Source organism: Cyanistes caeruleus, chromosome 6 (genome assembly GCF_971803275.1).
Source record: "Cyanistes caeruleus chromosome 6, bCyaCae1.hap1.1, whole genome shotgun sequence".
NCBI lineage: Eukaryota > Metazoa > Chordata > Aves > Passeriformes > Paridae > Cyanistes > Cyanistes caeruleus.
In genome coordinates this window covers 54,219,081-54,234,783 of record NC_141706.1, presented here as the reverse complement: position 1 = coordinate 54,234,783, position 15,703 = coordinate 54,219,081, and the positions used below count along the sequence as shown (strand labels likewise).

The following is a 15,703-nucleotide window of genomic DNA, read 5'->3' as shown; positions in this document are numbered from 1 at the left end:
GTAAATGTAAACAGTAGGGACAAGAGTCTTCAGTTCTGCTTCTACTAGAATAATCAACCATGAAAACTTCCGGTTGGTTGGTTTTTTCTCCCAAATGATGTGATAATTTCAATTACGTGCCAAGGCATTGATTGTCTACCTCTAATAAAATACATCACTCTGGAAATGAAATGATTGTATAGTTTAATCTTGGAAAATAAGGAGTGCTAATTGAGTTGTGCTGTTCAAATAAAAGAAGTGATTGAATATTCAAGTTCAAATTTCAGGACTTTAAAACATGTAAATTGCATTTTAAGAAGAGGAAAAAAAGATCTGTGGTTGATAGTTAAAAAGGAAAAGGAAATATATTTGTATCTGTGAATTTTTTTTTCCCTTCCCTTTAAAATACTTAAAATCATTTTAGAGGCTATCAAAATAACATCTGGATTATGACTTAATAAGTGTTATATGGAACTGTTTTAACACTTTCTACTGCCAAGGTTTAGGTCAATATACCTATAAATAAGAATTTTTCATTCCAAATGTAGTCTGAGTGATGATTATTTATACTGGTAATAAATGACATTTATACAGGTTCTATTTACTATTATTTTAGAACTAGCAATCAGTTTGTTTTGTGAGGAAAATGTAATATATTAAATTTCTTCAACTGAACCAGTCACACCTAATATGCTTGGCCTCAGGAAAAAAAAAAGAAGAGGAAGATGTATATCTTGCTTTGAGTTGGTTCTACTGTATTATGAAAACTGAACTCCCTTTTGAGGATTGGAGAAAATGTGTAATAATACAAGGTCCAGCTTGACACAGCTTTTTTTGCTTTAGCCTTTTAGCCTAATCATGTAAATGTATGTTCAAAGGTTTATCAGAATGTTCTTCTTAAAGGTCAGCAACTGTAACTTGTATCGCCTTGGAAAAAAGAAAGGACTGCCAAGTCGCATGGTGGTGTCGATTTTTGATCCCCCAGTCAATTGGCTTCCTCCTGGTTACATAGTAAATCAGGACAAGAGCAACACTGACAAATGGGAGAAAGATGAAATGGTATGAATTTGTTCTACTATGTTGATGAGTAGTTATTTGTGTGTCTGTCTTCTTTCATCCCTACCTCATCCCAGCACCCCCAGTTATTTCGCTGTTTTCAGCAAAGAAAAGGTAAATCTGTATATTTCTTTTCTTTAGAAAACTTCTCTGTAAGAAAATGGAGGCAAACTGATTATAAACAGAACCTGAAGGAAATTTATTGCACATCATCCAGTACTGAGTGTAGATTTTAGTGGATAAGCAGAGGAGAAATGTTCTTCTGCTGCTATTTAGCCTGCTCCTAGGAGTTTTTCAGACGTTTCTGTTGGAAATTTTAAATGGCAATATCACTGATTTAGTTGTAATATGTTCAGGCAGAACACTGTCTGCTTTTTAATAAATAATGAGTTCACCTTTATAAAATATATGAAAAACTGTTGGTGTTTTTCATAGTGCTGAGGCAGATTGAAGAGTAGAACTGGCTTGAGATAATGTTCAATATGGAACTGGCAGCTACACCATGGGTATGACTAGGAGCTGCTTCTCATGTGTAATACAGTGCTGGCTTAAGCTTTCTAGCACTGACACCTTCACTGACTTATCAAATGCTTCACAATGACAGATTTAATGAGGACAAGTTCACACTGTTTTCTGACATTGTAGGGGTAGAAGGCCAAGTTCAGAAATGCCAGCGATCGTAGCAGTCAGTGATAATGTAGTGTTTCAGACTGGTTTGGAGTTCAGGGGAAGAAGGAGGAAGGATGTCTTTCTTTCCCCGGTTCTGAAGACCACACTCAGACAGTAAAACCACCAGAGGGCACATGAGAGTACTGTTAGGTGGATGGATGTACTGTGAAAATAAATGTTTATTGCAGAATAAAACAACCTGATTATTGTGGTTCTGTACTGTGCCAAGATTTCGTTTCAAAGAGACTTCCTGCTATACCTTTCTGGAAAATTAGATAGTACATTTGGGACTGGAGCTAATTGTTGGTTTTTAAAAGATTTCAGTTTTCTACAACAACTCCTCTGTGATAGTCACTGTTTATTTGTAAATAAAACATACAGTTTCAGACCAAAATGCAGAGAGTGATGCAGCTAAATAGTAGGGGCGTGGGAGTACTGCCAAGTAGATACTTTGCTTTCTTGGATGTAAATTTCATTCTCCATCCATGGGCTGATGGTCCATAACTGAAAATAGAGATCTCATTATGACAAATTATTACTAAAACATAGTAGTCAAATACGAGTATTTGACTTGTATACTATACAAGCTTTATTAAGGGGAAAAGTCTTTCTTCATTTATCAAATGGCTATCTTCCAAAACAGCATTAAAAAGCACTTAACCTGTATTTTGCATCACCTTTTAATTGGCAATGATTTCCTGAAAATTAGTCAGATATTATTTAAGAAAAAATCATTCTTCTGGGGTTCATTGTTGATTTGTTTTTTAAATGCTAATGACAAAAAAACTAACAATCAGGATTATTTTCTGTTTCCTTTAGCCACTGCTCATTCTTATCCCTTAGAATTTTTTTTCTAATGAATTTTTTTTCAATGTACAAGAAGTAATGTTAGGATAGTTCATGTAGCTGTCCTGCTACTTACAATTTCATTTTAAGAAACTTGTGAATGAAACCACAGTAAAAATTTATAATTTGTTCCATCTTTGTGAAAACAAATGCCAAAATCTGTTTTGGAGCATCTATAGACACATCTCATTCAGACACTTATTTTATTTCAGTAGTAAATGTGGCGAGTGGTGTGTATCAAGAAAAAGCAGCACTTGTCCTTGTTGGGTTTGGTTAAATTAATCTTATATTAAGTTTTGTATTACTACAGGTATCTAAAATAACTATCTTAAATTCAGTTTTGTTATCTTTCTGATCAATTAAAGTAACAGAAGTCCCTTCTGTGTGTGTGTGTGTGTGAGACAGGTAATCACAGCAGCAGGAATTCTTTCAGCAGAGTGTCTAAACTAAGAACTTCTGTAGCCATTTTTTTTTCCTCTCATTACTAAACTTGACTAAGCCTGGTCCATCCCAATGAGGAGCACTGAGATGTCTTTGATCCTTAGACAGTTTTAAGTGCTACCTAGTGCCCCTTAAAGCTGCCACCCATCCACACCTCTGGTTGGGTGTGTGTTTTGCCCAAAGGGGAGCATCCCCCTTGGTAGCATCTGGTTCACAGATTTGCAGTATTTAGTGACTGAGCCCTACAATTATGGCATGCATAGGTTCAGGGCTGATAAAGGCTGTTTCACTTGATTCAAAATGTTGACTTTCAGGACCCAGTCCAGGAAACTGCTTTGAATCTGATATTGCTCCTATCAAATTCAGTGGCAGAATTCCTGCTGACATCAGTGTTGCTGTGTTGAGCCTGTTAATAGTCCTTTTGATGTTATGAAGACTACCAGTGCATTTAGCTAATATGTTTAAGTGCTTTCCTGGATAGAGGCCATGGCAAATTGTAAAGAGTTACATAGTTTGGGAATATTTGTGTTCAGTTTGTAATTTATGTCAGTCTGTGCCAATTTGTTCAATATGAGGAGGTAAAAGGCATAAGACATCATTAATTTTACTGTTGTGGGTGTGTATTTATGTATTAGAAAATTGATGACAATTTTGCCTTCTCTTTTACTAGTTAGAGCTAGAAGTCTAGCCTGTAAAAAAAAGAAACAACAAAAAACCTGAAAAAAACCCTACTGAATGCATTTTCTCTGTAGAAATATGTAGGAAAGAAATCTTCAAAATGGCATTGATTCAACATTTGTAATAGCCTTACTTAGCATCTTGAGAGAAGGATGCACCCAGAACTTTCTTCGACTTCCTAAAATTTGTTAATTTAGATTTTTCTGTTGTTATTTTGGTGTGTAAGTGTATAATGTTCAGTAGATATAAAGTTCATTGTGTGTGCCTCACATTCAAGTACGAGCACAGGTTCCTCTGAAATGCAGCGTGTGCTATGTGTAGAACACACACTATTGTAGGTTAGTGACAGTTTGTATTCCAGGACAATAATTCCAGTCCTTGTGTAAGTTGAGGTTGTATTGTGCATCTGATCAGACAAGGTACTTAGGAACAAGTAAAAAATCAGTATTATGATTAGGAGATACTTCTCAAATCCTGCTTTTCTGATCTTTCTGCGGTAAAAGTGTCTCATTTCCTTCTTCTTTTTTTTTTTTTTGTGTTCTTTCATAGACAAAGGAAAACATGTTGGCTAATGGTAAACTTGATGATTATAATGATGATGAAGAGAATGAAGACCTAATGTGGAGGTTGCCCAAGGAGGAAGCAGACTTTGAAGATGATTTTCTGGAGTATGATCAGGAGCATATCAAATTCATCGATAATATGTTAATGGGATCAGGGGCTTTTGTGAAGAAAATTTCACTCTCACACTTTTCAACCACTGATTCAAACTATGAATGGAAAGCACCCAAAAAGTCATCCATGGGTAATGTTCAGTGTTCATCAGATTTTGATGATTTTGACTATAGCTCTTGGGATGCTATGTGCTATCTGGATCCTAGCAAGGCTGTTGAAGAGGATGATTTTGTAGTGGGCTTCTGGAATCCATCAGAGGAAAACTGCGGTGTTGATGCAGGAAAACAGTCGATCTCCTATGACTTGCATACAGAGCAGTGTATTGCTGACAAGAGCATTGCAGACTGTGTGGAAGCCCTGTTGGGCTGCTATCTGACCAGCTGTGGTGAACGAGCTGCTCAGCTTTTCCTGTGTTCCTTGGGGCTGAAGGTGCTCCCTGTAATTAAAAAGACTGATTGGGAAGGCACTCCGTGTGCTACCACAGAGAACTGTAACAGTGAGCAGAAAAATCATTCACCCAATTCTGTTTCTGCTTCTGTAGCTAATTCAGAGCCTTCTCTGTGTAAAGACCTGGAGTATGGCTGTTTGAAGATTCCACCAAGGTGTATGTTTGATCACCCAGATGCTGAAAAAACCCTAAATCACCTTATTTCTGGTTTTGAAAACTTTGAGAAGAAAATAAATTACAGTTTTAAGAACAAGGCTTATCTTCTTCAGGCATTTACTCATGCCTCTTACCATTATAATACCATTACTGGTAAGTTGTTTTCAAAAAGCTCTATAGATTTTTCTCCATATTGCAAAAGCAAGAGAAGTAGCATCTTGATCTATATTTCTCCCATATATAGACTTTCTTTAGACATCACATGTTACAATAGTCTTGGAATACAATATCTTAAAAAATAGTATTTTGCTCACTATTTAGAGGGGGATACTTGCTCAGTTTATATCTCAGTGATTAGTCATATTTTGACTTGATGCAGATAAAGTATATTTACTGAGACCTCACCAGGTTTTGAGAAAGAGCATCAGTGATAAATGCTCTATCACTAGCTGTGTATCACTGACATTAGATCCTCATTTAATGGAAATAAGTTCTTGTAGAGCTCTGGAAAATTGCCATGTACTTCAGGAAATAGCAGACATATTTTCCAAATATATCTAGCAATTTTTTTCTGTAATTGAATCCCAATAATGTTGTATTTCGTACTTCTGAAGATGAACTCTAGACTACAGCTTTTATTAGGTGAATAATCTATAGGAGTGCAGAATGTGGAGACTTCTCTTTGAAGATGTGAATTCAAAGTCTTGGAATTTTATTGAGTAAATATTTAAAGTCAAACTTTGAAGTAATTGACTAAATCAGACTAAATATTAGTTTCAGATTAAAATTTAATGTTTCTGTACATGATCTCATAAAACATTTTAGTGGGGTAGAGATTTGTATTTCTGTGATCTTTAATTGCTCTTGCTTATACTAATTAATGTTATATTTGTTCATTGTAAAACTTGCGTATTTTCCTACAATAATAAGCAATCAAAAGCAAACTATGGTAAATTTCCAGCCCTGTTTGTAGTGATTGGCAGATTTCTTTCCAGTCAGCAGTCTGAATTTTTCCCCATAGTGAATTAGGCCCTTATTCCAAGAAGTGAGAAAGCTCTGCTTTCATTAAAGAAATAAGTAATTTTGAAATGCTACTGCAATGAGAAACAGTTCTGACAAAACACAGAAGCACTCCTTTGGTTTTTCTTTGTAAGGGATATTACCCACATACGTATTTACTTTTTACAAATATTTCACAAAACGTATTGAAAGTAAATGATTCCTTTATTTTTAGACATACATAAATATATATATACACTTCCAGAAACCTTGAGGCATAATGTCCAGTTAAAATTACATTGTTGACACTGTAGGAAAACTTTTGATTTCATTTCTGTTTACCAAGTGAGACAACTGTGACTAGCTGTTACCTGTAACTTTTTCTCTTCAAGTAGCAGCTAGCAGTTGAGATCTGGCAGTGTTTTAGGTTCAGCTGCTATAAAAAGCAACTTAGTGCTAGTCAGTTCACTCTCATGGTAACTTCTGTGTAGTTTGTCTTCTTCCTTCTCAATCTACCTACCCATATTTACATTCAAGAGGGTTTTTGCTTTTGTTTGTGTTCTAAAAATAGATGTTCTTAGTTCTCTGTTCCCATGGCCCCTGCCAATTGTCAAAAAAGCAAAGGCTTGACAATTTTGATTTCCAGCTTGTAAGACATATCCTAAATAGGGATCTTTGTTGAAGGTGTCTTAATGGGTGGCAAATCAGACAAAAAACCTCAGATTTTGGGTTCCCCTGCCCTTAATACATTGATTTTTTATATTAATAGTTTCTACTTTTTAATTTTTTTTAACTGTTACAGTTTTCAGATCAGCCTGCTGGCAGAATCTCTTAAATTTACTTTTTGATGTTTCTCAGCACATGAAGGTCTTGATAATTGATTATAAACACAGCTGTTTTTCTAGCCTGCCAGATTAACATTTTGTTCAAAATGGGCTTTATTATTAGATATAGCTCCTAGTTCTCCTGATCTATTTTTTTTAGTATTTCATTAGCAATCTCTTTAAACACAAGGATACTTCCTTTAAAAAACAGATTGTCTTCTCTGAGCATTGTTATTCTATTGAAAATAAATGAGTTTGTGGAATTTACATGGCACTGTACCAAACGTCTTATCCAGAAAGCCTGGAAAGAATGTGTGTGTTAAACTTAATTGTGGTGTTGTACATTCTTTTATTTCCAATGCTTTAAGATTGTTACCAGCGCTTAGAATTCCTGGGAGATGCAATTTTGGACTACCTCATAACCAAGCACCTTTATGAAGACCCACGGCAACACTCTCCAGGAGTTCTTACTGACCTACGATCTGCTCTAGTCAATAATACCATTTTTGCATCATTAGCTGTAAAGTATGACTACCACAAGTACTTCAAAGCTGTCTCTCCTGAACTGTTTCATGTTATTGATGACTTTGTGCAGTTTCAAATGGAAAAGAATGAAATGCAAGGAATGGATTCTGAGGTTAGTGAAAGTAGAAGAAATATGTTCAGTATCTGATTTGAAGCATGTCACTTGGATTTCTTTAATTTTTTATTATATTTTATGCACACAGCAGCCAAAGAAGCAGGCTCCCAATAATAAAATGTCACAATATGCAAAGTAAACTATAGCCTTCAGAAAGTATGAAATCAATTAGAATTTGCAGAAATTAATTAATTTGAAAGCCATTTGCCTCTAGGTTTTTCTGTGGCCCTTGATTTTAGTAGTTGTTTGTTAGTAGTAGTAGTAGTTGTGTTTTTTGGTAGTAGTAGTTGTGTTGTTAGAGCAATGTGGGACACACACTTAGCTTGCTCCTTTCATCAACTGATAGGAAGCACTACTACAACATAAAATTGTGGGGAAGAGTTGCTAAGTCATGTAGAGCTGACTCAGAGTAGGGTATCCATACAACACCATGAACAAAGCTACCTTGGCACAATGTTGGGATTATTAAATGCAGTACACATTGACAAGAGATTTCTGCTTTTTTTCTTATGATTTCTACTGGAGGAGATGTTACTGCATTATACTAAAGTATGTCTGACATGCTCCTAAAAGGCATTCTGCTAGCCATGGAAATATTATATGCATCTTTCAAGTCAGCCACTTGAAAAGTGGTTTCACTGAAGACCTGCAAACACAGGTCATATTTTGTGCTGTGCAGGAAGGCTGATGATAATGAACCTCTGTTTTCTGGAGAATGTGGTAAAAGTAATTAATTTACATAAGCTGGTTAGGAAATCTGTGAGAGCAAGGACTGTGTGAGTCAAGCTCTAATCAGGATCTGGAAGAGATGGACTTCTCATTATCCTTCTTTAAAAGTGTTACCCAGTAATATCCATAATAATTTGTCTTCTGAAAAATGGACCAATCTCTTTAAAAATATTCTGTCTGCCAACATGCCAACACTCTAAACAAGCATGTTATTTTTGTATTTAATATTTTTTTTTCTAATAGACCATTTAAAACTTTAGGAATCAAAACATTTCAGTCACATATATATGTTCACAGCCCTTACACTCTGTTGCAGAGTGAAAACCATGTTTTAAGGGAAAAATGTATTAAACATTGAATAAGAAATTTGTCATTGGGGTTTAGATAATATAAATGACTTTACATTAGAGGATTAAACTCTTAAGTCTCTTGTTTTCTCCACAATATGAGGGAAAAGGCTAGGAACTTGTTTTCAGAGCTTACAGTGTTATTTTTGCTTTGTTCAGTTTCTGCAAGTATGCAAAAAGAAACTTTCACCAAAGTTGCAACCAAATTGTGTGATGGCTGTTTCAAATAAAATCCTTGTTTCACTCTCCCTACGCCTGCTCCCTATCTTGGTCTGGCACTGAATTACTGAAACTCTTATTTCATCACTTAATGTAAGAGTCTTTGTTTCTGCAGTTCATGCCAGCTAGACTGGTTTCCATGTGTGTCTCCACGTCATCTGCTTTTCTGTTTTTTCAAATCTCACTCATGAAACATCTGTCCCTTGCCTTACAGCTCTTAGTTTTTGTCTTCTTCTGTTATTTCATTATAATGCAGGAGTATTTCAGTTTACACTTGGTATGAAGTACCCTATTCAAAACAGTTGAACTCGATTTTTAACGTCAAAATTCCTGTTTGTATTGCTATATGTGTCAGGCCTGACTACTTGTTTGATTTATTTCAGGTAGAAATATTGGGTGGAACACATTTATGAAGTATTATGGTCACTCTTAAGAGGGCTGAATTGGATTTTAAACCCCAAATGGAGTGAGAGGGTAGCTGCTGGGGAGAGGACTGACAGAAACTTATTTCTCTTTAGGCAGAGTAGCGTAATGGTCAAAATCTTTGCTTTCAAGTTACATTGTTTGAAGTTAGGCAGATGTATATTACATGTGTTTAAAGTATTTTAGTAAAGGATTAGATCAGCTCAAGACCTTTAAGACCTATACTGAAAGTTTATTTTTGATAGTGAGAATAGATAAATGTCTTAAATTTGTAGCATAGAAGAAAACACTGCCTGCTGCACTTTAACACCAAAATGTCTGTTAGCTCAGTCTGGTGGTGGTGTTTTTCAGTTATTAATGTCTTATTTTACTAGTGCTTGTTTCATGCTTGTCTTCAGGGGTGAATAAGGTTAGGAGAGGCACATGCAACTTTCATCCAGAGACTGACCTTAGAGGTTTTTAAAGTTTCTTTTTGGGAGACAGTGTGTGAACTCTTCATTTGTTATGGGTAGCTTTCTGGTATTAACTGATAGAAGTCTGGTTATGATTGGGAAAAACAGATCCATGGTGAAGTCCTAAAGAATTATCACAGAGGGAATTCACAAAGTACAAAAGTTCCCTGTACACAGTGGTGGTTGGGAATTTTTTTCCGTATTTGAAAAATGATATAAGCAGCAACGTGGTTTCACTGGGGAACAAAACAACAGTGCTGTTTTGGGAAGTTGTCAGTTAAAAACTTGAAGGAAGCATCACAGGATACAAGATGTAAGAGAGCTTACATTTCTGAAGATCTTTGTTTTACTGAAAGTGAAGCAATTGTTTCTCTCTTTTCTCCTCCCCTTCTCTCCCCCTCCCACTTTTGTCTTTTTTTAATTGCAAACAGCTCAGAAGATCTGAAGAAGATGAAGAAAAAGAGGAAGACATTGAAGTACCAAAGGCCATGGGGGATATATTTGAGTCCCTTGCTGGTGCCATTTATATGGATAGTGGAATGTCTTTGGAAATGGTTTGGCAAGTGTACTATCCAATGATGAGGCCACTAATAGGTATTGCCAGCTTTCAGAAAATTACTAATTATTAAGTGCCATCTGCTGTGAAAAGAAAAAAAACTAATTTCTGTTTTTCACTTTTTTTTCCCAAATAGAAAAATTTTCTGCAAATGTGCCCCGTTCCCCAGTGCGAGAGCTGCTGGAAATGGAGCCAGAGACAGCCAAATTTAGGTAAGAATATGCTTTCTTCCATACACAATGACAGAAAGTGTTTCTAAACTGTGCCTCATGAATTCTCATGAATACAGAGGATTTTTAAATGTCGCAAAGTACTTGTAATTTCTTTTACACTGATCAGCTAACCTAATCATCACTGTGTCCATTGTTATTTTTTTTTTCCTTGCATAGCTTTCTAAGAAATTTAATGATTTCTATTTAATTTTACTGCTTCAACTTCTGTAGAAAAAAGAATGTAGGTCTCTTATTTCACATTACCTTGCCTTGGCAGTAAGTAATTCTTGTGTATATTTTTGCAGTCCTGCGGAAAGAACTTACGATGGAAAGGTCAGAGTTACAGTGGAAGTTGTAGGAAAGGGAAAGTTTAAAGGTGTTGGCAGAAGCTACAGGATTGCCAAATCTGCAGCTGCGAGAAGAGCACTACGAAGCCTCAAAGCAAATCAACCTCAGGTCCCAAACAGCTGAGACTCCTCTTAAAAATAAATGAAATGGGGAAAAAATAACATACAAATAAAGCAAATTTTTAAAAAAACGTTGATGTTGAGAGGAACAAATTGGAAGACAGAATTTAAAGTTTGATAACAGAATAGATAACAAAACATTTAACGTGTATAAAATTTTGGAACTAATTGTAGTTATAGTTTTTTGCGCAAACACAATCTTGTCTTCTTTCCTCACTTCTGCTTTGTTTAATCACGAGAGTGCTTTAATGATGATATTTAGCAAGTGTTCAGAATAATTGTTGTCAGGTCTTTTTGGTTTACTTTTCTTGTCAGTACAGCTTTGCTTAGTATTAGAAGGCCAGGGAGCTTATGCCTAATGCAGTTGCTAGATTTATATATATAGTAATCTTGGAATTCTTCAATCTGTGCACTAGTGCCAGTCATAATGCAGTTGATAAACTGTACTGGATGATTGGGTATAAGAAAGATTAAGTGTGCCAGTATTCTCCTTTTTATTTTCCTTTTTTTTTTTTCTCTCCATGTCATCTTTTTACATTAAGATGGCATTCCCAATCATTATTGCACTTATTTGTTAGGGACAGATTTTAATTGAAGTGGCTGGCATACTGGTAGAGTGAAACTTCAGTTTCCTTATGCCACACAGTCTTGCATAAAAAAAGGTTCTTGCCTTAAAAATAAATAAACCCTCATTAATAATCTTTAATTTCTGATCTTTTTTGGAACAAACTGTTTTACATTCCCTTCATTTTCTTATGCATTTTACAATGATACAGCTCTATATTTACAGTACAACTCATTACTATAGCTGTGACTTATTACAGGATTATAATAGAAATTATATTCATATATATGTAATTAGGTTATTTTTAACAATTCTGAGGAGGTGGTTAGTCTACAGTTTTTTTTATACCATAAATGAAATATGGTCTTTGGCTAAAATTCCAATTTTACACAAACCTGCAAGCTAAATAGTTCCAATACTGGAAACAGCAACAAATAATTGCACAGTGCAAACTGTCACTAACAAAATAACCTTAGACATATCACACCTAAGATATGCTGCAGATTTTATAGTCAATTGGTTACGTATTTAACAAACAGAGCACCTTTACACTTAGAGATATTTCCACGTAAATTTCTTACTGTACTTTTCAGAGTTGCATGCATATTTCATCTACCAAAGCTGTGCTGTTAAATAACATGAAAGTTGATGTTTGAGATATAACTGCCGTACTTTTGATACATCCGTGATTTAGGTCCTTAATTTAGAGAAACTAGCTCATTGGTGTTTTGGTCTACTGGGAGCGTGGGGGGAAATCATACTTGTATTTTTTAGGCTTTGCCTATACTTCTTTAATTAGATTTTTGTAGGCACTCTTCACTTAAATACCTCAGTTCTTTTCTTCTCTTTTCCTTTTTATTTTTGCATGCATTGGTTTTTTTTCTGTTTTGGTGCTATGTTTATATATTATGCTTGAAATTTTAATTTTTTGCACTGTAACTATAATACCTCTTAATTTACCTTTTAAAAAAAGCTGTGGGTCTTGTATTCCCACCAGTATCAGTAGAGGTTTGCTGCAATTTTGCCCTGTTAATTATGCTTGAAGTTTGAGAAAGCAGAGCAAGGTGTTTTAACGTTTTCCAGCACAATAGTTTGAACTTGATGCTGTGTCTTATGAACTAAATTACAAACAAATACTGTACTTCCTGCTTTTAAACCCTTTCCTCACAAATGCACACTAAAACAAAACAAAAACTGTCAGCTCTTGCTTTCTTTACAAAAAAATAAAGTAAATGCCTTAGTGACAAGGGGCAGACATTAAGCTTTTCTGAAATACAGTTTTCAAAAGTTCGTATATTTGCTATTTGTCACTTTTCAGTCTGTGAAAAGGACCCTTCTTGTATTTGAAAGCTGCTTGTTATAGGAGTCAGACCAAGAATTAAAATTCTAGCTTATAAAAAAGTCTAGGATTTGTTTGGTACTTCAGTCGTGAAAGGAGGTATAAGAACTGCAAGTGTAGATGATATGTTGTTATGGAACATAAAAACATGCAGTCCAAATTCTCAAATGTAAATTGCTTTGCATTAGCTGTTCGAAAAACTAAAAAAAAAATAATCACTGATTTTTAGCTATAGCTTGCTCTTTGTGGTAGGACTGAAGTTTCTTAGTGAAAATACATGATTATTGATGTCAACAATTCTGTGTTTCTGGCCAGACGTCAATTAGCAGATTAAATCAGACCATCTAGAAAGTCTTAAGTAGTTTTAATTGCATTATGAAAAGCTAAAATTTCAGTTATTCTTTGAATGCCTAAAATTCTTACTGATTGTTACAAGGTTATAGATTCTCAGGGGTTTCAGGTAATTGCTAGCAGTGAAGTGGTTGTGGGATGTTTGGGTGCAGAGAAAATCAGCTGAACCTACTCTGTGTTTCAGAACAGTTTAATGATCACTTTGTTACTAGATAAAGCGTGTGAATTGGACATCCGAAATGTGTAGTGGCTGACTATAAAGTAGTTTCTGCTGCTGATGCATTTTTAAATGCATTTTAAATGCCACGATTTTTTCCAGTGTGACCTCATTGAAATACTTTTTATCCTTTGAGGCAGAAAATCCATTAGTTTCCATGTTATGCATCTGTGTGTTTTACCCTACAGTTGATATGATTTTGATACTGGACAGTGTACGCTATTAAAGACCTAAATCTGATCATTTGAAGGTTGGGATAGAAATCACTTGACATGCTATAAGCACAAGTGTAAGCGGACTGTTGCAGCCCATCTTCAAAAGTAACCACACAGGCTCATCATAAATAGTGTGGGGGTTAGTTGGCATGAACCTTGGGGTTTTTTATCTAAGTCCTGTTATACTGTACTTTAAACAGTCCTCCTAACTATGCTGCGTTTTTATTTTTATGGCTTTTTTTTGCGCTGTTCTGTTCATGTAGCACAAATAAGCATTGCACTTGGTACCATGCTTTACCTCATTTCAAGGAAAAAAATGCTTAACAGAGAGGAAAAATGTGGTTTGGCCTTGCTGCTGTTCTGATTTAATGACTTTGAAAAAGATAGTTTTTAATGCCTGCAATGTGTCATTTACTTGCACAACTTAAATAGGTCATTTGTAACGTCTGTGGCATTTTTACTGTACGTGGAAAAAATACAACAAAGATGTGTCACAACTCTTGATTGTATTTTAAAGCTATTATTTTTCTACTACATCATTTTACTGTTATGTGAAGTAATTAAAATTAGAATGACCTCTGACTGACACTCCAGTAATTATCTCTGAACAAACCAACATTTTACACATATAATGTAATTTTTGGGAGAAGACAGCCCCTAGTAATTTGGTCAACCTCAACTAAACTAAACTATCCAGTCTGGATATTGAGTGCCCAGTAGTGACTTCTGAAGTGTTTGTTCAGCTTGATGCTGCTAAAGTCCATACAAAAAAAAAAAGCCTACTATTTTTAAGTATCATTACACAATAGTATGTTGCAACTGCTGAGTACAGAACTTGAACTAGAACCAGTTTTGGTGCTGGGGAGGAGAATAGTGGTGGCCCAGGGATGAGGTGCTGGATCCTCAGCTGGTGCAAATTGATGTAGTATCATTTTAGCCAATGGAACTGCATTCATTTACATGCCTGAAGATCTTGTATGTGTGTTACAGAGTTTCATTTTTCCTCCTTGTGAGCAAATACAGAACCATCAACTGGAAAATGTGGGGGGTTTATGTTACTGCATATGATATAACATATGCTACATATTCTATGCATTTTTCTGTACAGAAAATGGATTATTTGTATCCCAGTCACAGCAGTACACACAATCCAAAATTGACAAATAGCATTGTGGTCTGCTCTGATACTGCACTTGACTCTGACAGTATTCTGGGTTTGTTTTGGATGGGGTTGCCCATGAACACATTTTCATGGAAATCTCTGTATTTTTCATATGAATGAAGCAAGAAGCATTTAGATTTTCAGTACTTAATTACTGACATTGATCCTTTTTCAATTGCTCTAATATTCAAGAAGTTAATTTCTTTACTTTCATATTAGATTTTAAACATTAAACACTACAGTTCATGACCATCAAATGTAATCTAAATATCAGCTGTAATTCAATATGAATTATGTTAGCAAATATCTAGAGGTCATTGTAGTATACTCCACTAGCAGTTAAAATTAACTTCTATCAAAGCTAACTACAATTCTTAAAAATAAATTTCATCCAATAAAGTCCTTGGGGTTTTCCCTCTTATTTGAATGGCAACCACAGACTACTTTAATTGCTTTGTAGATGCACTCAGAATTTACTGCAGCAGCAAGTTGGGGAGAAAAATGTTTGTGAACAATAATTGGAAATTGCAGGCATTTTTATTGTAAATAGTGTGACTGAAAAGATGGTTAAAATCAAGTAGAAAGAATAACAAATATAATTTGATGGACAATAAAATATTTACCATCACATGCTGCAGCTGTCTTTAAGGGACATAAAATGTAATTCATTCATACTGTAATCATGCTGCAGAAGTTTGCAATCTGCACCTTATGGATCACAATTACCTTTAATAGTTTTTTGTAATAATTGTAGCTGAGTATATCTTCAATAAAGTTATGGTCTGTTCACCTTGTATTGTTGTTTTGCTTTTTTTTTTTTTAATTCCTGTTAGTATCTCCATAAATCTTCTAGCATTTACAAAAAAACCTGCTGTTCAGTCTAAATTTTTTTAAAATTGTGAAAACATTTTTGAAAACAATATTTCTTCACCTTGTTTAAAGACAAGTCTGCATGTCTCCTTGCTCTGATGAATGAACTGTCTTCAGAGCTATGTGAAGACTCTTAAGGGACACTCAGGTTAAAAATGATGGTGTATG

At 34.9% G+C, this 15,703-nt stretch overlaps 1 protein-coding gene across 13 annotated transcripts in view; it reads left to right on the top strand.

Moving 5' to 3' along the window:
• DICER1 (dicer 1, ribonuclease III) overlaps positions 1 to 15,459 on the top strand; it is a 67,558-nt gene extending 52,099 nt beyond the window's left edge. For all 13 annotated transcript variants that reach the window (XM_023927619.2, XM_086895542.1, XM_086895541.1 and 10 more), the window contains 6 exons: positions 883 to 1,038; positions 4,219 to 5,101; positions 7,140 to 7,408; positions 10,013 to 10,175; positions 10,274 to 10,349; positions 10,655 to 15,459. In XM_023927619.2, the coding sequence (XP_023783387.2) occupies positions 883 to 1,038; positions 4,219 to 5,101; positions 7,140 to 7,408; positions 10,013 to 10,175; positions 10,274 to 10,349; positions 10,655 to 10,820 (1,713 nt within the window). In that variant the 3' untranslated portion in view covers positions 10,821 to 15,459. The remainder of the gene's footprint in view (positions 1 to 882; positions 1,039 to 4,218; positions 5,102 to 7,139; positions 7,409 to 10,012; positions 10,176 to 10,273; positions 10,350 to 10,654) is intronic.
• The last annotated feature ends 244 nt before the right edge of the window (positions 15,460 to 15,703 follow it).